General features: G+C 38.1%; 1 protein-coding gene across 1 annotated transcript; it reads right to left on the bottom strand.

Moving 5' to 3' along the window:
• Window positions 1-2,554: 2,554 nt before the first annotated feature.
• On the bottom strand, window positions 2,555-24,418 carry GDF6 (growth differentiation factor 6). The gene is made up of 2 exons (XM_056518619.1): window positions 24,124-24,418; window positions 2,555-3,731 (listed from the first exon to the last, which is right to left on the bottom strand). The coding sequence occupies exons 1-2, from the start codon at window positions 24,416-24,418 to the stop codon at window positions 2,857-2,859; spliced, it is 1,170 nt and encodes a 389-aa protein (XP_056374594.1). The 3' UTR covers window positions 2,555-2,856.
• Window positions 24,419-26,960: the final 2,542 nt, after the last annotated feature.

Genomic DNA, 26,960 nt, shown 5'->3' with positions numbered 1-26,960 from the left:
AGAACTCAAGTAGTACATAGTTCACACTAAAATCCACTGAATAGGAATTGGGTGACAAATGTCCTACACTGAATGTGGAAGCATCGTACGCGCGACACACAACATGGAAACTGATGTAACTAAAGAATGAATATATATATATATATATAATCCGTGTTAATCCCAATGTCCTCTTATATTTCATTATATGTTTATTTTAAAGGGGTACTCCACTGGAAAATATATTTTTTTAAAATCAACTGGCGTCAGAAAGTTAAACAGATTTGTAAATTACTTCTATAAAAAAAATTTAAAATCTTAATCCTTCCAGTACTTATCAGCTGGTATATGATCCACAGGAAGTTATTTTCTTTTTACATTTCCTTTCCGCCTGACCACAGTGCTCTCTACTGACACCTCTGTTCCATTTTAGGAACTGTCCAGACCAGTAGGAGCAAATCCCTATAGAAAACCTATCCTACTCTGGACAGTTCCTAAAATGGACAGAGGTGTCAGCAGAGAGCACTGTGGTCAGGCAGAAAGGAAATGTAAAAAGAAAATAACTTCCTGTGGATCATACAGCAGCTGATAAGTACTGAAAGGATTAAGATTTTTTAATAAAAGTGATTTACAAATCTGTTTAACTTCCTGGCACCAGTTGAGTAAAAAAAAAAAAAAAAACATGTTTTCAAGTGGAGTACCCCTTTAAGCCAGGACCACAGGATGTCGCTGAATCTACCGCCAATAAAGTGTGGAAAAAATGCCCCCCAAATGCCACGTGGGTTCAGCGTTTCTTATTTCCTTATTGGTTGGCATTTTTGGCCCCCCAAAAAACATTGTGCAAAGAGTATGGCATTTTTGAAGGCATTTTTTTCTCCCCCCCAAAAAAATGCTGTGTCTGTTTTCAGCCGTACAATTGCATGTATATGTGATTAGGGTTTTATGCTATATTGTGATGTTATTTTAACAATTTTTACCTTCAAAGCAAAGGCTCTTCCAATTAGAGATTATATCAAGACATTGCATAAGTGAATGTGGGTTGTGAATACATCTAATACAGTGATCCCTCAACTTACAATGGCCTTAACATACAATAGTTTCAACATACAATGTTTATTTCTGGACCATTGTAACTTGAAACCAGACTCAACATACAATGCTACAGACAGTCCAGATCTGTGATAGACAGGTCAATGGCTGGAAGAACTGACCAATCAGAATGGGCATTTTACTGGTAAAACATCTGTATTACTGAAGTGTATGCACTGACTGACTGTCTGGTAGCGCCCCCTACAGTACAGGGAGGAACTACAAGTTTTGTACTACTCCTTACATGTGCCAGGGTTAGTTGCTCCTTTGGACACCAAGTAAGGGTGACTCCATTTAGGACACTGTGTGTACTGTATAGGACCCTGAAGAAGCTCCTGTCCTCTACATAAACCATTGTTTCCCAACCAGGGTATGATTCAAAAGGACTGGGGACTGGGGACTGCATGGAGCAGTGTTTCCCAACCAGGGTGCCTCCAGCTGTTGCAAAACTACAACTCCCAGCATGCCCAGACAGCCTTCGGCTGTCTGGGCATGCTGGGAGTTGTAGTTTTGCAACAGCTGGAGGCACCCTGGTTGGGAAACACTGACATAGACAGTGATTTACAGCTCCCAGCAGATCTTTCTTACTTTCATATATAAGGATTTGTTTTATCTCTATTAGTTATCTACCTATTATTCTTTAATCCTCCCTTTTTCCTATTTTTGGATGACATTTTGGGGCTTCAGAACCAATTACCAGGTTTCCATAGAGTTCTGGTCTCAACATACAATGGTTTCAACATACAATGGCCGTCCTGGAACCAAATAATATTGTAACTTGAGGGACCGCTAAAATAAGAGAGCACAGTGAACGCAATGTCTACAATATAGGAAGATCCCAGGAAATCGTCGCCTTCTCTCAGCTTTCCATTCCACTTTGGATATTTCATTGACCACCTTCCATTCCTTCTCTCATTCTCCCCACCTCTCCCTTTCTTTAGTATTTTTTTTTTTCCTTTTGGGTGTTGTTATTGTGCAACGTTATTGGAGCAATTCAGGTGGTCAGATAGCTCAAGGTGATAAGACAGGTAGTTAAAATGATAGAGAAAAGAACTTTATGAGCCCCCTACTTCTATTACTCTTCGCATGCCAGCCCATGAAAAGAACAGACTATTGCTTTCCTGTAATCTTAAATGGACTCAGTTTGAACAGGTGCCTGTCACAGCAACTTGTGTACACTCCAAAAATCAACAGCAACATAATCCTCTGCTATCCAGACGTGACTCCCCCTCCACTGGGTCTGGATGGCGCTAGTTTCATCAGATTTGAAGAAGAAGGGAGGGGGAAGGGGGTGAACAAAGTGCCACCTTAATACACCCTTCCTCCACCTTCTCCTCCTCTTGTGCAGTCGTCCTGACCAGTTCTGGAACATTGTACTCACATGAATCTGGGTCGGAGTTCTAACCAGATCCATTGTACTATAGGCACTGGACAAGTTCTCTGGTCTTTCCAATCCAATCCAATATGGAGGGTCAACTAATACCACGATCTTTCGGTGGAACTCAATGACCTACCATAAGACGAATGCAGATTTTATTGCTAACCCAGTTGGCACGTAGATTTGGCTTTGCCTATAATTTGTCCACACAAAGCCACCACTGACCTGCGCCTGTTTTGCATGGTGCAAGAATTAGGGGTGCACCAGACAGATTGAAACCACAATCCCTTCACTTATGGAAGTTGGATAGAAGGAACTCCGTCCTGGGCCAGCCCTCTCTTGTCCATGAGTTGTCTTTATATCCCTTCATATCAGCTACGATGATACAGAGAACTGATCCAAAGCAACTGCTACCTGCAGCCGCAAGACTCTACCACCATGTCTTCATACTGTTTGTATACCACATTATTACCTGCATCAATGTACAAAATACTGATAGGAGTCAATTTTGTAGGGACACAACAACTTGGGGGAGTAGACCCTGGATCCATGGAGTTCATCAAGGTCTGGATAATGGCGTGGTTGGTTGGCTCTAGGTGAGACCTGAGAGGAAAGTCACATACTCCCTCACAATGATAGGCTTCATATTCTAAGGGAGCAATGATCCAGTCATCCCATCCTAGCTCCTTAAAGTTCACATGGAGTGGCTTCTTGCTGCACCGTAGACGGGATTTCCTACCGTGTCGTTTGCCGTGCCGACTATTAAACGTCGTCCTTCTCTTCCTCTTAGTCTTAAATTGCAACCTGGCTTCTTTCTCCAGCCCTTTGGCTGAGTGAACTTGTTCCTTCAACTCATTGTAGAGGTTCTTCTTCTTGGATTTGGTAAAAGCCACTAGGAGAGCCTTCTCCTGGTGAGATTTGGGTTTTCTGGACATGCCTAGACTTCTTAGACTCACCTCCATGCCAGAGGTGACGGAGGTGGCTCTTAACTCCAAACAAATTTGCTTTCTGGGTTTACTGATACTTTTCAGGCTTTTCCATACATCAAACACTTCCCATCCTGGAACTGTCACGTCCCTTAGATCCAGAGTCCTGGAATCCAATGGAGTTCGGGAGGTGCAGGATAACACCTGCAGGTGGTGCAACCCCAAAGGGGCTTTGGATAACTCCATAGGAGAATTCCTAAAGATCCTTAGCTCAGCTCCCACCAGCTCTTCTTTGTCAGACAGGGTGGACACATCAAACAAATACCTCTGTCTTCTAGAAGGAGAGTGAGAGAGATCGTCTGCAAGATAAAAGAAAAATTGCTGTCAATTTCACTTATACTGTAGCAGACTGGAAAATATCCTGTCTACCTGATGTGAAGAAGGGAACTACAGATGCACAGATCAGACTCCTCTTGTTATTGTATGTCTAGAACAGTGTTTCCCAACCAGGGTGCCTCCCGCTGTTGCAAAAGTACAACCCCCAGCATGCCCGGACAGCCTCCGGCTGTCCGGGCATGCTGGAAGTTGTACTTTTGCAACAGCGGGAGGCACCCTGGTTGAGAAACACTGGTCTAGAAGTAGATTTGTGCAGATACATTTACTAATGTACAAAATATCTAGAAACAAAATATTTACACCAAAGAAAAATCAAACAACTGCAAATGCTGGGAGTTGTACTTTTGCAACAGCTGGAGGCACCCTAATTGGGAAACACTGGTCTAGAAATAGATTTGTGCAGATACATTTACTAAAGTACAAAATATTATCTAAAAATAAAAAATATTTACGCCAAAGAAAAATCAAACAAATGCAAATGCTGGGAGTTGTGCTTTTGCAACAGCTGGAGGCACCTTGGTTGGGAAACACTAGTCTAGAAGTAGATTTGTGCAGATACATTTACTAAAGTACAAAATATCTAGAAATAAAAAATATTTACACCAAAGAAAAATCTAAAAAATGCAAATGCTGGGAGTTGTGCTTTTGCAACAGCTGGAGGCACCTTGGTTGGGAAACACTAGTCTAGAAGTAGATTTGTGCAGATACATTTACTAAAGTACAAAATATTATCTAGAAATAAAAAAATATTTACACCAAAGAAAAATCAAACAAATGCAAATGCTGGGAGTTGTACTTTTGCAACAGCTGGAGGCACCCTGGTTGGGAAACACTGCTGGTCTAGAAGTAGATTTGTGCAGATACATTTACTAAAGTACAAAATATCTAGAAATAAAAAAATATTTACACCAAAGAAAAATCAAACAAATGCAAATGCTGGGAGTTGTGCTTTTGCAACAGCTGGAGGCACCCTGGTTGGGAAACCCTGGTCTAGAAGTAGATTTGTGCAGATACATTTACTAAAGTACAAAATATCTAGAAATAAAAAATATTTACACCAAATAAAAATGCACTGTGTACAGTGGTCCCTCAAGTTACAATATTAATTGGTTCCAGGACGACCATTGTATGTTGAAACCATTGTATGTTGAGACCAGAACTCTATGGAAACCTGGTAATTGGTTCTGAATCCTCCAAAATATCATCCGAAAATAGGAAAAGGTGATGATTAAAGAATAATAAGTAGATAACTAATAGAGATAAAACAAAATCTTAGATATGAAAGTAATAAAGATCTGCTGGGAGCTGTAATCACTGTCTATGTCAGTGTTTCCCAACCAGGGTGCCTCCAGCTGTTGCAAAACTACAACTTCCAGCATGCCCAGACAGCCAACGGCTGTCCGGGCATGCTGGGAGTTGTAGTTTTGCAACAGCTGGAGGCACCCTGGTTTGGAAACAATGGTTTATGTAGAGGACAGGAGCTTCTTCAGGGTCCTATACAGTACACACAGTGTCCCAAATGGAGCCGCCCTTACTTGGTGTCCAAAGGAGCAGCTAACCCTGGCACGGGTAAGGAGTAGTACAGAACTTGTAGTTCCTCCCTGTACTGTAGGGGGCGCTACCAGACAGTCAGTCAGTGCATACACTTCAGTAATACAGGGGTTTTACCAGTAAAATGCCCATTCTGATTGGTCAGTTCTTCCAGCCATTGACCTGTCTATCATAGATCTGAACTGTCTGGACATTGTATGTTGAGTCTGGTTTCAAGTTACAATGGTCCAGAAATAAACATTGTATGTTGAAACTATTGTATGTTGAGGCCATTGTAAGTTGAGGGATCACTGTACAACGAACTTCGTAATATATTTCTACATGGTTTATGCTGGTGATTGTAGTTCTGCAGAACTGTACGAAACCTGTTACTATTTAGGGAAGACATTTCCAAAGCTCAAAAAATAAATAAAAAGAAGCAACTTGTCCTTAGTTCACACCATAAACCTTTACTGCATTTTCACCTTTATTGACACTGTACGCCTCTCAGCACATGGTCCCTTTGTGCTATTAAATATTTAGGGCACAGAAAATGGTCTCTGCAGAGTGGACAGAGTGCAGCTCAGTCCTGACACACTAAAGCACACACACTATTCCCAATGGGGAAAGGGTGGGGGAGGGGGGGGTTCTATGGAGGGGTCTATAAGAGGGTCTCCAAGCAGTGAGATATTTACATTTCACAATATAAAAAAAAAAAAACAACATACTGTAATACAGTGTTTCCCAACCAGGGTGCCTCCAGCTGTTGCAAAACTACAACTCCCAGCATGCCCGGACAGCCGTTGGCTGTCCGGGCATGCTGGGAGTTGTAGTTTTGCAACAGCTGGAGGTACCCTGGTTGGGAAACAATGCTGTAATCTATAAGCAGCAGCAGAATGCTTTCACATAACCCAAGTCTATGGAAGAAGAGATAGTAAACATGGAGCACAATTCCTCTCCCAAGAATGTGTCTGAGTCTACAGGACGTCAACTAAGATGAATGAATGTGAGGGGCAAACTGAGAGTTAACCATTCCTGGAGGAGGAGCAGCAGCAGCAAATGCCCTCTGGCAGACAAAGGGTTAAGGAAAGCTCCTATGTATATGTCACTGAGGAGACTGATGGGTTTTAGGAGCAAAAAAAAAATGGAGAAGACACAAGAGACTGGATGCTGATATATACAGATAACATTCCTTATATTTATATACAGTATATACACCATATTATTCAGTAAATATTGTCATTATTATTATCATTATTGTTGGGCTAATACAATAAGAAAAGGGAATGGTTGGTTATTGTTGCAATAATTAACCATGTAGTTAAGGCTAGTACTACTACTACTACTAATTAGCAATATTACTAGTGTTTGTTTGTTTGTTTTTATTATTATTATTATTATTATTATTATTATAGTAGTAGTAGTAGAGAGAGTACTACTACTACTAATTAGCAATATTATTATTAGTGTTTGTTTTTATTATTATTATTATTATAGTAGTAGTAGAGAGAGTACTACTACTACTAATTAGCAATATTATTATTAGTGTTTATTATTATTATTATAGTAGAGAGAGAGTACTACTACTACTAATTAGCAACATTACTAGTGTTTGTTTGTTTTTATTATTATTATAGTAGTAGTAGAGAGAGTACTACTACTACTACTACTAATTAGCAATATTACTAGTGTTTGTTTGTTTTTATTATTATTATTATAGTAGTAGTAGAGAGAGTACTACTACTACTAATTAGCAATATTATTATTAGTGTTTATTATTATTATAGTAGAGAGAGAGTACTACTACTACTAATTAGCAATAATATTATTAGTGTTTATTATTATTATTATAGTAGAGAGAGAGTACTACTACTAATTAGCAATATTATTATTAGTGTTTGTTTGTTTTTATTATTATTATAGTAGTAGTAGAGAGAGTACTACTACTACTACTACTAATTAGCAATATTATTATTAGTGTTTATTTTTATTATTATTATTATTACTATTATTATAGTAGAGAGAGAGTACTACTACTACTAATTAGCAATATTATTATTAGTGTTTATTATTATTATTATAGTAGAGAGAGTACTACTACTACTAATTAGCAATATTATTATTTATGTTTGTTTATTATTATTATAGTAGAGTACTACTACTACTAATTAGCAATATTATTATTAGTGTTTGTTTTTTATTATTATTATTATTATTATTATTATTATTATTATTGTAGTAGTAGAGAGAGAGTACTACTACTACTAGTTAGCAATATTATTATTAGTGTTAATTTATTATTATTATTATTATTATTATTGTAGTAGTAGTAGTAGAGGGAGAGTACTACTACTACTAATTAGAAATATTATTACTAGTGTTTATTATTATTATTATTATTGTAGTAGAGAGATGAGTACTACTACTACTACTACTACTACTACTACTACTACTACTTCTATTGATGTACATCCAAAATATAGTGAGTTACTATATGGTACCATTTGATATTATTATTATTATTATTATTATTATTATTATTATTTGTATTAATAGCAAACTGTTATTGCAACAATTGTTCTTATTGCTCTTATTAATAATTCCTAATTTGTATTAATATAGTCATTAGTTAGGTTTATTTGCAAGTACTATGACTACTAATAATTATAACAATAATAATGAAAATAGTAATAATATTCTTATTAAAAAGATTTATTGTGGTTGATAACCCTAATACTATATTGCTCTTATTTGTTGTTTGTATTATTATTAATGTTATTTTTTATTATAATAAATATTATAAATTATGATATACAATGATTATAATTTGTTATGTAATCATAATTATTATTGTTGTTGTTAATAATAGTAATAATAATTATAATATATTATTATGATTATTATTATTATTACAGAGATAAAAATAATGCTAATAATGATAATGTTGATTATCACAATTAATATTATTATAATTTTTTTTGTAGAGCCCCAGGCAGCCGCATTGCCCTCAGACTGTACATGGAATGTGATTATAAATCCTTTGTGCCCCCCCTGCAGCGGCACCAGAAAACACGTGACAGAAAAGGCAAAAAAAGAAAAGGAAAAAAAAAGAAAGAAAAAAAAACCCTAAGACCAATGTTTGGCGCTTTTACTTCTGCTCCCTCAGATCTCGTTAAATTTACATGTATTCTATATACATACATACATATACATTCTACATCTAGCGAGACAGCTCTCAACTCTTCTGAGGGGGAAATCATAAAATACATTTTTATAGGTTGAACCTATTTGGCCACAGGAAACTGTAATAAATAAACCCGGATAATTGTATTGAAATGTATTTTATTACCGGGCAATGGGAGACAGTTATTGTGGGATCCCCAAAAAGAAGCAAAGTCATAAAGGAAACACAGGGGAGCAAAACACAAGAAAACCACCAGAACAATCCCACAACAATATGAACAAACATGGAATCAAATCGAGTCAGACATTAATACAAAATAACCAAATACATCAATAAACACAGAAGGAAATGAAATAGAAACATAAAAGTAATTTACAAACACATATACATTGAAACTAAATCATCATAAAATATAGAAAAATAAACATAAGTATAACAAAAACTACATCTCCTCTATTCTGACAAGCCCCCTACTACTGATTTAGTGGGGGCTCCTGTAAAGCTCAGGTCATTGTGGTCCCTGCTGATCGCCGCCTGCACAGTCTGGGGAGGTGGGTGGGAAAGTCGCTTTATGTTTAGTCAGATTCAGACTAAAGTCTACAAGAGTCTGTGTAACCAAAGCCAGATGCAAAGAGCTTCACCACTGCCATCAACAATACCCAAAATGTGTATTATTTCCCCAAAAACAGATCGTGATTAAAGATCAACATCAACAGTGTTGTGTTAGAGGAGAGAGCATGCTGGGACTTGTAGTGCTACCTGGTGCACTGCCTTAAAACTAAGAGTACTTTTCTACTACTTACTATTATGATGATGAGGATGATGATGATGATTATTATTATTATTATTATTATTATTATTATTATTAATAATAATAATTATTATTATTATTTTGTTGACAGTATTATTGTTGTTAATATTACCATTATTATTATTATTATACTTTATCATTCTTTATATCATACTAATATTGATTTCTGTTATTATAATTATTGTTTTTTTATTTGTCTATTTTATTGATATTATTGTTATTATTATTATGATTATTGTTTTATTATTATTCTTTTGTTAATATTACCATTTTTTTTATTATTATACTTTATCATTCTTTATATCCTACCAATATTGATTTCTGTTATTATAACTATTGTTTTTTTATTTGTATATTTTATTGATATTGTTCTTATTATCATGATTATTATTTATTATTACTTATTATTTTGGTAGTAGTATTACTGTTTTTAATATTAACAATTTTTATTAGTATACTTTATCATTCTTTATATCCTACTAATATGGATTTCTGTTATTATGACTATTGCTTTTTTATTTTTATATTTTATTGATATTATTATTATGATTATTATATATTTTATTTATATCATTGTTATTATTATTATTATGATTATTATATATTTTATTATTATTATTTTGGTAGCAGTATTATTGTTTTTTAATATTAACAATTTTTATTAATATACTTTATCATTCTTTATATCCTACTAATATTGATTTGTTATTACAATTATAGTTTTTTTTATTTGCATATTTTATTGATATTATTGTTATTATTATTTTTATGATGATTATTATTTTTATTATTATTATTTTGGTAGCAGTATAATTGGTGTTAATATTACCATTTTATATTATTATACTTTATCATTCTTTATATCCTACTAATATGGATTTCTGTTATTATAACTATTGTTTTTTTTTATTAGTTTTTTTATTGATATTATTCTTATGATGATTATTATTTACTATTATTATTTTTATTATTATTATTATTTTGGTAGCAGTATTTTTGTTGTTAATATTAACCATTTTTATTATTATACTTTATCATTCTTTCTATCTTACTTATATTGATTTCTGTTATTATAACTATTGTGTTTTTTTTGTATATTATATTTTATTGATATTATTGTTGTTATTATTATAATAATAATACATTATTACAACGCTTTTATAATAATAATACATTATTATTATGATTATTATTATTTTTATTATTATTATAACAATATTTCCCATCCACTTGCTCTCCACCTGTTTTAAAGCTACAACTTCTAAAATGCCCTGACAGCCTTTGGCTGTCAGGGGATTTTAGAATTTGTAGTTTTAAAACAGGTGTAGAGCAAATGGATGGTAAACATTAGTATAATAATAATGAGAGTTGTAGTTTATACTTTTTTTCTATATTATTATGATGATGATGATGATGATAATAATAATAATAGTTATTAGTCATCATCATCATCATCCTCCTCCTACTCATCATCATCATCATCATCCTCCTCCTACTCATCATCATCATCATCATCATCCTCATCATCATCCTCATTATCATCATCCTCACATCATCATCCTCATCATCATCATCATCCTCCTCCTCATCATCATATCATCATCATCATCCTCATCCTCCTACTCATCATCATCATCATCCTCATCATCATCATCCTCATCATCATCATCACATCCTACTCATCATCATCATCCTCATCATCATACCAGTGTTCCCCAACTTGTGGCTTCTCACTTGTTGCAAAAAATAAAACTCCCATCATGCCCTGACAGTCGAAGAGCCACAGTTTGGAGAATACTGTTTTATAATATTATCAGGATGATGATGATGATGATGGTGATGATGATTTCTCTTCCCCCACATGCCCTAGGGTAGGGGCACAGTACTGATATCAGCTACAACTGCCAAATGCCCCCTCATTTCTGACCTGGGCATGAGAGTGTTATCCAGCACCCAGCAGAATATGGTGATGGCTGAGCCCCCTGCCCTGATGCCACCCTGAGGAGCTGCCCATCACTGGAGCCTTCCTTGTCCCTACAATGCCAGTAATGATGGAAGTGATTTGTATATAGTGCCCCCATCTGGACAGCAGTAAAGCAGCAGCCATCAGAGTACACAGCACCTGCTGGGGGTGAAGACACGTAGGACAGGGTGCCCACAGCCTCCTCCATGCCTGCTGGGCACCTCAGAAAGATCAGATTTGCACCAGACTTCTGTTCCAGCAAAAGAAAACTTTTGAAGATTATTGGAATTTTATGAAACATTTATTTTCCTAAATGTGACCTTCCATATTCATCTAGAAAGATTATTCCCTATTGGTAACAGTTTACACAAGGCTTCTACCTACCACCTCACAAAAAAAGGCTGGAGAAAGGACATGAATGTAAATCCCTAATCCAATGAATCCCTTCAGGGGGGAAAGAAACAAAACCGAACAAGGGACTCAATCAATTCTGGATACATTGTGTAGAACAATCAGAATAGTAACATTACAGCAGAAGTTCTCAGGCGGTGAGAGCATGCTGGGACTTGTAGTTTCACAACGGATTACATGGCATAAGGAATAACATACAGTTTAACTCTTTCCGGATCAAATATACGGATGTTTCTTTCTCATCAATGTCCAGGATACATGTTATACAAGTTATTGTTTGTTTATATGATCCGGTTAGTATCAATTTATAGTAAATACAGTCTATTAACTTCGAAATGGAATCTACCTATCGATATCAGATCTATCTATCTATCTCATATCTATCTATCTATTTCATATCTATCTATCTATCTATCTGTCTATCTCATATCTATCTATCTATCTATCTCATATCTATCTATCTATTTCATATCTATCTATCTCATATCTATCTCATATCTATCTATCTATCTCATATCTATCTATCTATCTATCTCATATCTATCTATCTATCTATCTATCTATCTCATATCTATCTCATATCTATCTATCTCATATCTATTTATCTATTTCATATCTATCTATCTCATATCTATCTCATATCTATCTATCTATCTCATATCTATCTATCTCATATCTATCTATCTATTTCATATCTATCTCATATCTATCTATCTCATATCTATCTATCTATCTGTCTTTCTATCTCATATCTATCTATTTCATACCTATCTATCTCATATCTATCTATCTATCTATCTATCTATCTATCTATCTATCCCATATCTATCTATCTATCTCATATCTATTTATCTATCTATCTATTCCATGTCTATCTTTCTGCTAGCAGTGTGCTGCTGTATTCTCCTGTTGTTATCTATCTACCTCATATCTATCTATCTATCTCATATCTATCTATCTCATATCTATCTCATATCTATCCATCTCATATTTATCTATCTCATATTTATCTATCTATCTACAAACAGATAAGCAGCAGCAACACCGTTTTAAAGTGCAAATAGTGTCCTTTATTATCTATCTATTCCATATCTATCTATCTATCTATCTATCTATCTATCGCATGTCTATTTATTTATCTATCTATTCCATAACTATCTATCTATCTCATATCTATTTATTTATCTATCTATCTATTCCATATCTATCTATCTCATATCTATCTCATATCTATCTCATATCTATCTATCCATCTATCTCATATCTATTTATCTATCTATCCATCTATTAATATCTATCTTTCTCATATCTATCTATCTATTTATTTATTTATCTATTATCTATGTGGTATTTTCTGTCATATATATATCTATTTATCTATCTATTTCATATCTATATATTTATCTATATCTATCTCTATCTATCTATCTATCCAATATCTATCCCATATATATCCCATATCTATCTATATCTTTCTATATCTATCTATCCCATATCTATCTATCTATCGATCATCTATGTGGTCTTTTATTTCATAGATATATATATCTTTCTATTATCTATCAATGTATTTATGTATTTATAATTGATTTATAAACCTAATCTATCTAATATATTCCAGTGTGTGGCCCTCCAGCTGTTGCAAAACAAAAAACCCCAGCATGCCCTGACAGCCTTCGGCTACACTACAGGATGGGAGCACAGATCTATTCAATCATTTCTCATCTATCTAATACAATGTTTTCCTGATCATCCTGCCTCAAACTGCAAAACTTAATCTATCTAATATATCCCAGTGTGCCTCCAGCTGTTGCCCGGACAGCCTGCTGGGAATTGTGGTTTTGCAACAACTGGAGGCCCCCACTCATCTACCATCTAATGATCCATCTGTCTGTGTATGTTTTGTGGTGTGCACAGGGCTGAGATCACATGCGTCTTGTATAGAAGCCGCAGGGATGGATGGATGGATGGATGGAGGCTGCAGAGATCAGGTACCGGGCTCCCAGCCAACTCATCACTGCTTCAATCTTACACTCACATTATTCCAAAACCGCACTCTGAGGAGTAATGTGCCAGGAGGGGAAGCTGTTCCCAACCACATGTAAAGGACTGGAGCAGGAAAATGGTGTTAACAGAGAATGTGAACCCTTCCTATAATCATAGTGAGCCCAACACTAGACTTAAAGGGGTTATCCAGGGGAAAACTTTTTTTATATATATATATATATCAACTGGCTCCAGAAAGTTAAACAAATTTGTATATTATTTCTATTAAAAAAAAATCTTAATCCTTTCAGTACTTATGAGCTGCTGAAGTTGAGTTGTTCTTTTCTGTCTAAGTGCTCTCTGATGACACGTGTCTCGGGAACCGTCCAGAGTAGAAGCAAATCCCCATAGCAAACCTCTTCTACTCTGTGCAGTTCCCGAGACAAGCAGAGATGTCAGCAGAGAGCACTGTTGCCAGACAGAAAAGAACAACTCAACTTCAGCAGCTGATAATTATTGAAAGGATTAAGATTTTTTAATAGAAGTCATTTACAAATCTGTTTAATTTTCTGGAGCCAGTTGATATAAAAAAAAATATTTTTTCCTGGAATAACCCTTTAATACTCCCAAGGAAATCAGTCACAACCATCTCCATGACCAAGAAGACCATGAGGATCTAATACAGAATATCAGAACATATAAGGACACTGCTATTAGACACCTTATATATCAGGAAACTGCTATCAGACACCCAAGAGAACACTGGCTACCCATTAATAGCACAAATCCCAGCACAATTGGGTGTTACAGCTTTGCAACAGCTATAAAAAAAAAAAAAAAAGGTGTTTCCCAACCAGGGTGCCTCCAGCTGTTGCCTAACCTATTACTCCCACTCAGCTTTGTAGAGTAATGTTTTCCAACCAGGGTGCCTCCAGCTGTTGCCAAACTACAACTCCCAGCATGCCCGGACAGCCTTTGGCTGTCCGGGCATGCTGGGAGTTGTAGTTTGGCAACAGCTGGAGGCACCCTGGTTGGGAAACACTCAATTAGAGTCACGGTTTGGTAACACTGACACATTATAAATAGGCAGTCTTTTGGGTAAAACCTCGTATTTCCTCTGCACATAAATAACCAGGCAATGATTAGCTAATGAAGCGCAGGGTCTTTACTCTGCATGGGTGACATATTTTGGCAAGACACCTCTGCGGCTGGCATGGGTACTTGCAAGCCGAGGAAATATGTAGCTAAATCCTTGACACCATTCAGACTCATTTACTAAGTCTGCATAAGAAAGAGATTACCTGTGGGGAGCTACTGTACTGCTGTCAGTCACAGCTGTCAATCACATTTACAACAATGGGAGTAGGAGTCCATAAAATCGGGGGGCTCTCCCAGGTCAGGGGGGGCTGAGAGTTTATTCAATGTAGTATTATTAATATTATTATTAGCAGCAGCATCATTAATAATTATAAAAATAATAATAACAATAATTAGTAGTAGTAGTAGTGGTGGTATCTTTTTTTTTCTAGACTGAAATATGTCCCATCAGGTGTTTTGTATTTGACAGTTTTTATTTTGAATTTAAATTGCAGCTACAATGTAACGGAACAATAAACGGAGAAAAACGTTCAACATTTTAACTGACAAAGTTCAGCCCCGCTTTCATAACAAAGATAAAACATGAAACTCTATCTATCTATCTCATATCTATCTATCTATCTATCTATCTCACATCTATCTATCTATCTTATATCTATCTATCTATCTATCTATCTCACATCTATCTATCTATCTCATATCTATCTATCTATCTTATATCTATCTATCTATCTCACATCTATCTATCTATCTCATATCTATCTGTCTATTCATCTATCTATCTCATATCTATCTATCTATCTTATATCTATCTATCTCATATCTATTTATCTATCTCATATCTATCTATCTCATATCTATCTATTTAATTATCTATCTATCTCATATCTATCTATCTATCTCATATCTATCTATCTATGTATCTATCTCATATCTATCTATCTCATATCTATCTATCTAATATCTATCTATCTATTATTTATTCATCTATCTATCTTTCTATAAATGTATTTATTGCTCCATCTACCTAACTATAATTTACCTTTCTTGTATTTATTTATTTATGTATTTGTTTATCTATCATCTATCTTTTATCTATTTTTCTATCTAGTATGTATGTATCTATCTATCTATTTTCTATCTATCTATTATTTATCGTTTTATTTATTTATGTATTTATTTATTTATATATCTATAATTTATCTATTACCCATCCATCCATCTCACATCTCTGATGCATTAATCTACAATGTATATACCCTGCAGTACCCTTGTGTATATATATATATATATATATATATATATATCCTCCAGTGTATTTCTCCACTTCTCTCGCCTGTTCTGCATTAGTCTTTCTATAAAGGCTCAAACAAACCGAATCCAAGGTCACCGAATAATTAACAGTAGACTATTCCCTTCGTGCCCATTAAAAATCCTTCCCTCACACAGTTCATTCTTTCTCTGCCAACCACAACAATTCTGGGGGCACCACTACTGTCCAGACCCTGCTGCAGAGCTGCCCCCCTCCCGCACTGCAATTATCCCTCCGCACACATTTTACCTACATCATTATTCCCCCCCCCCCCACCCCTGTTCTGTGGCCAAACTACAACTCCCAGCATGCCAAGTCAACACATCAAGCCAAATCTTCCTAAATCCTTCTCTGAAAATAAACAACTGCGATCTAATTCAACTGCAACGCAAATAATACACTCAAAAGATCATAAAAAAGAAAGAAAAGAAACAAAAACAAACAAATAGTTTAAAAATGTATTGATATTTGTAGCAGCAAAAATATATATATTTATAGTATTATTATTATTATCACTACATAATATTTATATTTCATTTATTTCTAGTAGTAAAGGATATGGATTAAATAGATTATAGGGTTGGGGGGGCTGCCCTTTTATAGGGGTGAGTGTCCCCTTCTCCTTGCAGCCTCTAATTCAGTGGTCTTCAAACTGTGGCCCTCCAGATGTTGCAAAACTACAATTCCCAGCATGCCCGGACAGCCGTTGGCTGTCCGGGCATGCTGGGAGTTGTAGTTTTGCAACATCTGGAGGGCCACAGTTTGAAGACCGCTGCTCTAATTGTCCGGCAGAGCAGTCCCCATTGCTGGGGGTCCTGGGGCCAGAAAACACCATCTGCGCTTTTAATGAGTTACTTCATGTGCCAACAGTAATTTTCCTACAATAAGCCAAGTCCTGTCTGATCTTGCGACTAGAAACACAAACTTTAATGTACAAACATGACTGACCTCCCCTTCCCTCCCTCCTTTCTTATGAGTCTTAAAATGCACAACAATTCTTCCCCAAATTGTGCCCTAAAATGATCTCATTAGGATCTGCACGAAGTGGCTTCACAAAGGTCTCTACAAACAACAGTGTTTCCCAAGCAGGGTGCCTCCAGCGGTTGCAAAACTACAACTCCCAGCATGCCCGGATAGGGCATGCTGGGAGTTGTAGTTTTGCAACCGCTGGAGGCACCCTGCTTGGGAAACACTACTCTACAAAGCTGAGTGGGAGTAATAGGTGGGGTGTGGATCCAGATCTCTCAGGCTATGGGGGTTTGGCTTAGAATTCACTGAATCATTTTATCCATTTTATCCACTTGATCTAAGTATTTTTACATGCTGCAGATTTGCTATACATTCGTTGCAGAACTGCTGCAGATTTATTGAACATTTTGATTTTCCAATAGAAAATAATTGGGAAGATCTGCAACAAATCTGCAGCAATTCTGAAGTGTATCTGCCATGTTTGAACATACCCCAGGGCAGTGCCTTCTATCATGTGGCTCCTTAGCTCACTGTTTCCCAACTAGGGTGCCTCCAGCTGTTGCAAAACTACAACTTCCAGCATGCCCCGACAGCCATGCTGGGAGTTGTAGTTTTGCAACAGCTGGAGGCACCCTGGTTGGAAAACATCATAATGAGAGTTGTAGTTTAGCAGCAACAGGAGATCCACAGGTTGGGGGGCACTGCCCTAAGGATATGTTCACACACAGCATATAAACGACAGATTTCACCCAAGGAAACAAACAGCGTGTAATCTGCGATTTTTCTCTGCATTAAGCCTGTACCCAGTGCTGTGGATTTTAGTGAATTGAAGTGCGTTTTATTCTGCAGATTTTATGCTGTAGATATAGGCTATATTTTGTTATAGTATGATAATTCAATATACTGTACTCAATAAGTGAACACAGTATAAAATATGTATCCTAAAATCTGCAGTAGAAAAACCTACAGTATAACACAGTATAGTGTCTGCAGTAGAAAATCCACAACATAAAATCTGCAGAAGAAAATCTGTATCAAATCTGCAGTATAAAATCCACAGTATAAAATCTGCAGTATAAAATCCACAGTATAAAATCTGCAGTGTAAAACCCACAGCATAAAATCTGCAGTATAAAATCCACAGCATAAAATCTGCAGTATAAAATTCACAGTACAAAATTTGCAACATAAAATCTGCAACATAGCATCTGCAGGATACATTGTCACAGTGTAAAATCAGCAGCATCTATGCAAGGTGTGAACATACCCCAAAGAACTACAAATCCAAGCATATGCTATTTTAGACAGAATGGGGGACGTTAATCAATATTGGTGTAAGGTAGAATAGATTTTAACCCATTTGCTTGGTGTTTTGTTTGCACAGTTGCTCAAAATTTACCAAAAAGGTAAAAAGGACTTGATGAATTTTGCGCAATTATAGAAACCAGTGAGCTGCAGAGATTGGTTTTAGATTAATGCTCTGGCATCTGACACTTTTGTACGTGTCCTATGAGGTGGTGTAGGTTTGCGCAAAAAAAAAAAGTAGGCTTTGCGCTAAAATAAAATAAAGTAAAATAAAATTCTAAATTTAAAGGGGTTATCCATGAAAAAAACTTTTTTTTTATATATCAACTGGCTCCAGAAAGTTAAACAGATTTGTAAATGACTTCTATTAAAAAAATCTTAATCCTTTCAGTACTTATGAGCTTCTGAAGTTAAGGTTGTTCTTTTCTGTCTAAGTGCTCTCTGATGACACGTGTCTCGGGAAACGCCCAGTTTAGAAGCAAATCCCCATAGCAAACCTCTTCTAAACTGGGCGTTTCCCGAGACAGGTGTCATCAGAGAGCACTTAGACAAGAAAAGAACAACCTTAACTTCAGAAGCTCATAACTACTGAAAGGATTAAGATTTTTTTTTTTTTTAAAGAAGTAATTTACAAATCTGTTTAACTTTCTGGAGCCAGTTGAGCCAGTTGTTTATATATATATATATATAAAGGTTTTTCCTGGATAACCCCTTTATGATTTATGCTCTGGCATCTGACGCTTTTGTACGTGTCCTATTAGGTGGTGTAGGTTTGCGCAAAAAAAAGTAGGCTTTGCGCAAACAAAAAAACACTTCTAAATTTAATTTGCTCAAATAATAAATAGCAAATAATGTAAGGTGCACCAAACAGTAGACAACTTTGAAAGATGTTCTACCAAAAATTGAGCAAAAAAAGAAATAAATAAAAAACATTTGCAAGGACATTTAGAACATTGAATTGGTGTAAAACCAAATATAAATGTCCCCAATGTGTGGCCAAGGTTAATGGACGCTTAAGAACCTTAGGACACACATTGTTTTTTTGTCAATTAGATAACTTTCACATCCATCTGACCCATTTCCATCCATACAGAAAAGAATGTTCTTTCAGGCAGTAAAGTCTTTTATCTCCCCCTGAAACGTATCTAACTGAGTCGTTTTTGGAAGCTAATCTGTCTACATATGGATTGACAGGAACCTTTCTGTGTGAGACCCTCATCTAGAGAGGAGGCACCAATTAGCTGGGAGGTGGGGGACATCACAGGGGCGGAAGTCCTCTTGAAGTTCTTGGGGATGTGCCATAGGCTGGTGCCCCCCTTCATTATGGGAGACAAGACAATATTTGATATGTTATGACATGTACACTCAATTAGATCATGAGTTCAAATAGTCCAATCACTGGCTTGATGCTAAGAAGGTCCAGGACAAGGTCACAGCCTGTGACACATCACATCAGAATCAAGTGAGGCTTTGGCTTAAGGGACCAGTCCAAGGGGGACTCCTTAAGAGCAGAGAGAAAAAAAAAAGGAAAAGAAAAGCTGCCATGCAGTGCATGGAATGTCTATCCATGTAGCCCCCACAATTCTCAAGGGTTTTGCACCATCTTAAAGGTGGGAATACTCCAAAAAGCACACTAACCTCCATGCCAGTGTTTCCCAACCAGGGTGCCTCCAGCTGTTGCTAAACTACAACTCCCAGCATGGGGCTTGGCTTTGAATTCACTGAATCATTTTATCCATGTTGTCTATCATGGTTGGACCCGATTTAAGTATTTTTACATTCTGCAGATTTTCTGTAAATTAGTTGCGGATCTGCTGCAGATTTATTAATGACTTTTCCAATAGAAATTAATTGGGGAGATCTGCAACAAATCTGCAGAAAATCTGAAGTGTATCTGCCATGTGTGAGCATACCTGAGGGCAGTGACCCCTATGCTGTGGCTCCTTAGCTCACTGTTTCCCAACCAGGGTGCCTCCAGCTGTTTCAAAACTACAACTCCCACATGCCCAGACAGCCATAGCTCACCGTTTCCCAACCAGGGTGCCTCCAGCTGTTGGAAAACTACAACTCCCAGCATGCCCAGACAGCCGTAACTCACTGTTTCCCAACCAGAGTGCCTCCAGCTGTTTCAAAACTACAACTCCCAGCATGCCCAGACAGTTGTAGCTCACTGTTTCCTAACCAGGGTGCCTCCAGCTGTTTCAAAGCTACAACTCCCAACATGCCCAGACAGCCGTAGCTCACTGTTTCCTAACCAGGGTGCCTCCAGCTGTTGGAAAACTACAACTCCCAGCATGCCCAGACAGCCGTAGCTCACTGTTTCCCAACCAGGGTGCCTCCAGTTGTTGCAAAACTAGAATTCCCAGCATGCCCAGACAGCTGTAGCTCACTGTTTCTCAACCAGAGTGCATCCAGCTGTTTCAAAACTACAACTCCCAACATGCCCAGACAGTTGTAGCTCACTGTTTCCTAACCAGGGTGCCTCCAGCTGTTGAAAAACGACAACTTTCAGCATGCCCAGACATCCGTAGCTCACTGTTTCCCAACCGGGTTGCCTTCAGCTGTTGCAAAACTACAACTCTCAGCATGCCCAGACAGCGTAGCTCCCTGTTTCCTAACCAGGGTGCCTCCAGCTGTTGGAAAACTACAACTTCCAGCATGCCCAAACAGCCGTAGCTCACTGTTTCCCAACCAGGGTGCCTCCAGTTGTTGCAAAACTAGAACTCCCAGCATGCTCAGACAGCCGTAGCTCACTGTTTCCCAACCAGAGTGCCTCCAGCTGTTTCAAAACGACAACTCCCAACATGCCCAGACAGCTGTAGCTCACTGTTTCCTAACCAGGGTGCCTCCAGCTGTTGGAAAACTACAACTTCCAGCATGCCCAGACAGCCGTAGCTCACTGTTTCCCAACCAAGGTGCCTCCAGCTGTTGCAAAACTACAACTCCCAGCATGCCCAGACAGCCGTAGCTCCCTGTTTCCTAACCAGGGTGCCTCCAGCTGTTGCAAAACTACAACACCCAGCATGCCCAGACAGCCGTAGCTCACTGATTCCCAACCATTGTGCCTCCAGCTGTTGCAAAACTACAACTCCTAGCATGCCCAGACAGCCGTAGCTCACTGATTCCCAACCATTGTGCCTCCAGCTGTTGCAAAACTGCAACTCCCAGCATGCCCAGACAGATGTAGCTCCCTGTTTTCTAACCAGGGTGCCTCCAGCTGTTGCAAAACTACAACTCCCAGCATGCCCAGACAGCCGTAGCTCACTGTTTCCCAACCAGGGTGCCTCCAGCTGTTGCAAAACTACAACTCCCAGCATGCCCAGACAGCCGAAGGCTGTCTGGGCATGCTGGGAGTTGTAGTTTTGCAACAGCTGGAGGCACCCTGGTTGGGAAACCCTGCTCCATGCAGTCCCCAGTCCCTTTGAATCATACCCATTATTGTACTCCCTCAGCAAGATAATGTCTGTCTCGTAGCAAAGATCACAAAACAAGCCCTATGGGCAAACACTTCTTAAGTGAGGGTTTTTTTTTTTAATGGAAACTGAGACTAAATAACCAGCTCATATAACTACAAAGAGACCATGGGGCTTTTTTTGTGCTAAAATCAACATAAAATATAGTAAGTTAATTTGCTCTCCAGAGCTTTCAGCAGCCAATGAACCCCACTGACACAGCTCAGCTTGGGCACCTACTACAGTCAGGTTGGACAGGGGCAGCTCCCATGGTGGTGCTGAAGGGGGGGGGGGGTATGGAGTGGGGGGTTGTGAAAGAATTTACAACACTCTGTTAATTAATCAGTCTATAATGAGGTAGAAGAGAAAGACCATCCATAGAAATCATTGGACAGTATCAGGTTTTATGGCTGGGCGTAGGGGAACATAAAATTGGAATCACTGGCAGAATTCATTTCTTCTCCTCTGTGAGCCCCAGACTGCAATACTCGACCACTTTGGGAAGTTAAGTCCCACAGAGGGGGGATAAAGAAAGCCTGAATGTGTATAAAGCAATAGCCTGGGGGGACAAGAGGGGGGGGGGGGGGGGGGGGGTAAGCGATTGTGGTGACATGTAGGCTCATCCTTTATGTGATGTACCACAAAGGGTTAACAATATATAGCAGCGTTGTGATCACAAGGCAGGTGAATGCGGTTCCTTATCGGACCCCCCGGATTTCTGGGCTCCGGATAGTGTGCAGGCGGCACGGCTGCTGCTTCTTATGGCTGCTCTTCTAGCAGGGGACAGGGCTGATAAGATACAGGCAGCTTGGTCAATGTTTGCCCATATTCAGATTGAACTCTATATTGACTTTACAGCTGGACTAGATAAAAATAAACCTAAAATGGATAAGATAGAAACACAAAGCAAACAGCCGGTCCCTCCCCCCAAAACTCATTGTAGTGTTATCTGTACCCTAATATAGGGACCCGGCATGTTCTGTGCGCAGGGACTGGAGCAACTGGTGTATACATATATATACTGGGAGAGGAAAGGAGTCGGGATGGGCTGGGATCTGTTGTTCTACTAATGGGAGAGAGTTATTTGGTGTGTACATGTGAGATAGATAGATAGATAGATACTAGATAGATAGATGATAGATAATAGATAGATAGATATGAGAGATACATGGATAGATAGATAGATATGAGATAGATAGATAATAGATATGAGATAGATAGATAGATAGATAGATAATAGATAGATAATGTAGATAGATAGACGACAGAAAGAAGACATTAGACAGATGTGTGAAATAGATAGATATAAAATATAAATAGATAGATACTGTAGATAGATATATAGTTATGCGATAGATAGATAGATATGAGATAGATATGAGATAGATAGATATGAGATAGATATGAGATAGATAGATATGAGATAGATAGATATGAGATAGATATGAGATAAATAGATATAAGATAGATAGATAGATAGATGACAGAAAGACACTAGACAGATGTGTGAAATAGATAGATCGATATAAAAAAGATAATTAGATAGATATGAGATAGATAGATATGAGATAATAGATAGATAGATAGATAGATATGAGATAGATAGATATGAGATATATAGATATGAGATATATAGATATGAGATAGATAGATAGATAGATATGAGATAGATAGATATGAGATAGATAGATAGATAGATATGAGATAGATAGATATGAGATAGATAGATATGAGATAGATAGATAGATATGAGATAGATATGAGATAGATAGATAGATATGAGATAGATAGATATGAGATAGATAGATATGAGATAGATAGATAGACAGATAGATAGATATGAGATAGAAAGATAAATAGATGATAGATAGATAAATAGATGATAGATAGATAAATAGATAGATATGAGATAGATAGATAGATATGAGATAGATAGATAGATATGAGATAGATAGATAGATATGAGATAGATATGAGATAGATAGATAGATAGATATGAGATAGATATGAGATAAATAGATATGAGATAGATAGATAGACAGATAGATAGATATGAGATAGAAAGATAAATAGATGATAGATAGATAATAGATAGATAGATAGATAGATAGATAGATAGATATGAGATAGATGGATAGATAGATAGATATGAGATAGAAAGATAAATAGATGATAGATAGCTAAATAGATAGATCTGCTGGTAATTCTAGTTCCACTACAGGTAGTCCTCGGTCCCCTCTCTAGGATGCACATAGATCTCCCCCGCAGGTCCTATGGCATCACTGCCTGGTAACACTACAAGTCCCAGCTGGCACAGCTCAGGAGATCGCTTACCCCAGTATCTGTCCACAAAGCTAGTGATGGTGTTGGCAGACTTGGAGGACTGAAAGAAGCTGGCATTGATCCCAAGTTTTTCAGCCGTAGAGAAAGTTTTGTAAATGGACAGCATGTATTCGTGGGGCACCACTGGCACTGCCCGCGGCTGCTCCCGGGTGACCGCCCTGTGCGGGCTCCTCAGCGCCCTCTCTTGCTGGTTGGCAGGGATGGATGCCTGCTGGGTGCACGGTATATCCCAGAGGAAGCAGCAGAGCAGGAGGGCGGCAGGCAGGGAGCTCCGGTAGGTATCCATGGCAGAGAGTGCTCGGGGCTCCGGTGAGTGACTGAGCCTCCTCCGCTTCTTCACTCATCTCACCCGGGCTCTGGAGCAGGGAGGGCGAGGAGCCCCTCAGACCGGCGCGGGCACGCCCCCTAGTGCACGCCCTGTGCTCTGGTGACCGGCACTGCTGGGGAGGTCGGCGGCCACTGCCCAAGTCAAGGTGGTCGGGGAAGAGCATCCTGACAGGAAGATTAACTGAGGGACAGGGTGCTCTGCATGTCTACATGATATTTACATGTTACCAATTCTATCTGATATTATAAAGCTTTGTATGACTCATGTCACCATCTGTGTTTGCTTGCTGTCAGTGAATTGAAACTTGTCTATAATATTTTATATCTGGTGCAGTGTTTCCCAACCAGTGTGCCTCCAGCTGTTGCAAAACTACAACTCTCAGCATGCCCGGACAGCCTTCGGCTGTCCGGGCATGCTGGGAGTTGTAGTTTTGCAACAGCTGAAGGCACACTGGATGGGAAAGACTGATGTAAAGGCTTAAAAAAAGCAAAAACAAAAAACAAACATCTAACACTTTCGCAGCTGAATTGTATCCAGTCTAAAATGCCCTATGTGAATTGATACGTTATTCCTGCACTGATACATTGTAGCAAAAAAAAAAAATTGCATTTAAAGGCAATGTATCCAAAGGGGTATTTTCATTTAATTAAATAATGGCATATCACAGAGACGCACCATCGCATTAAGATGGATGAGGGTCCTCTGTTACCCCCCACCAATTATAAGATGAAGGGGCTTTGACCACTTCTTTCCTGCCCAACTGGCCCATTCACTTGCACAGAAGGTCCAGAAAACCAAGTGCCATACTAGGGCTGTGTCCCTTTAAATCTTATAGTTGGAAGGGGTCCTAGAAGTTGGGCCCCCATGGGTAATAAAGTGATGGTGTATGGTCGTAATATACCCAGGACCAGCTCTGCCTATAGGCAAAATAGGCAGCTGCCTAGAGCGCCCTCTTGAAGGGGGCGCTGCTCTGCTCTCCACAAGAAAGTTATTCAGCCAGCATCCTCATACAACCAGCTCAGCCAGCAGCACCACCATAATTCCCCCCTTTGATGTGTGTCACCCCAGTAGTAAGGTAATTACATGAGGAGGAGGTTTGTTACAGTGTGTCACCCCAGTAGGAAGGAGATTACATCAGGAGGAGGTTTGTTACAGTGTGTCACCCCAGTAGTAAGGTGATTACATGAGGAGGGGGTTGTTACAGTGTATCACCCCAGTAGTAAGGTAATTACATGAGGAGGAGGGTTGTTACAGTGTGTCACCCCAGTATTAAGGAGATTACATGAGGAGGAGGTTTATTACAGTGTGTCAATCCAGTGTTAAGGTAATTACACAAGGGGGGGTTTGTTACAGTGTGTCACCCCAGTAGTAAGGAGATTACATAAGGAGGAGGTTTGTTACATTGTGTCACCCAAGTAGTGAGGAGATTAAATGAGGAGGAAGTTTGTTACAGTGTGTCACCCCAGTAGTAAGGAGATTACATAAGGAGAGGGTTTGTTACATTGTGTCACCCCAGTAGTGAGGAGATTACATGAGGAGGAGGTTTGTTACAGTGTGTAACCCCAGTAGTAAGGAGATTACATGAGGAGGAGGTTTGTTACAGTGTGTCACCCCAGTAGTAAGGAGATTACATGAGGAGGAGGTTTGATACAGTCTGTCACCCCAGTAGTAAGAGGATTACATGAGGAGGAGGGTTGTTACAGTGTGTCACCCTAGTAGTAAGAGGATTACATGAGGAGGAGGGTTGTTACAGTGTGTCACCCCAGTAGTAAGGTAATTACATGAGGAGGATGTTTGTTACAGTGTATCACCTCAGTAGGAAGGAGATTACATGAGGAGGAAGTTTGTTACAGTGTGTCACCTCAGTAGTAATTACACAAAAAGAAAGAGAGATACGCAATATAATGCACACCCACAATAACTGTAATCCAAAAAGTATATCTTTATTACATATAAATAGTACAAAAAGCAGACAATACAGTTACAACCAATTAAAAAAGGCCCAATTGGGCCTTTTTTAATTGGTTTTAACTGTATTGTCTGCTTTTTGTACTATTTATATGTAATAAAGATATACTTTTTGGATTACAGTTATTGTGGGTGTGCATTATATTGCGTATCTCTCTTTCTTTTTGTGTAGTTATTGTTATTTGGTACGCTCAATAGCACCCCTTTGTGTATGATGCTGAGCCCGCCTGCTTTCTATATACATAACCTCAGTAGTAATGTGATTACATGAGGAGGAGGTTTGTTACAGTGTGTCACCCCAGTAGTAAGGAGATTACATGAGGAGGAAGTTTGTCACAGTGTGTCACCCCAGTAGTAAGGAGATTACATGAGGAGGGGGTTTGTTACAGTGTGTCACCCCAGTAGTAAGGAGATTACATGAGGAGGGGGTTTGTTACAGTATGTCACCCCAGTAGTAAGGAGATTACATCAGGAGGAAGTTTGTTACAGTGTGTCACCCCAGTAGTAAGGAGATTACAGGAGGAGGAGGTTT

Source organism: Hyla sarda, chromosome 5 (genome assembly GCF_029499605.1).
Source record: "Hyla sarda isolate aHylSar1 chromosome 5, aHylSar1.hap1, whole genome shotgun sequence".
Lineage (NCBI taxonomy): Eukaryota > Metazoa > Chordata > Amphibia > Anura > Hylidae > Hyla > Hyla sarda.
This window is presented reverse-complemented; position numbering and strand designations above follow the sequence as displayed.

What these genes read in the sequence shown, in the direction of transcription:
- GDF6 (XM_056518619.1), bottom strand. Translation starts at nt 24,418, where the DNA reads ATGGATACCTACCGGAGCTCCCTGCCTGCCGCCCTCCTGCTCTGCTGC. An exon ending in CTTTGTGGACAGATACTGGG is followed by an intron (nt 3,732 to 24,123) that starts GTAAGCGATCTC and finishes TTTATCTTGCAG; the next exon opens with ACGATCTCTCTCACTCTCCT.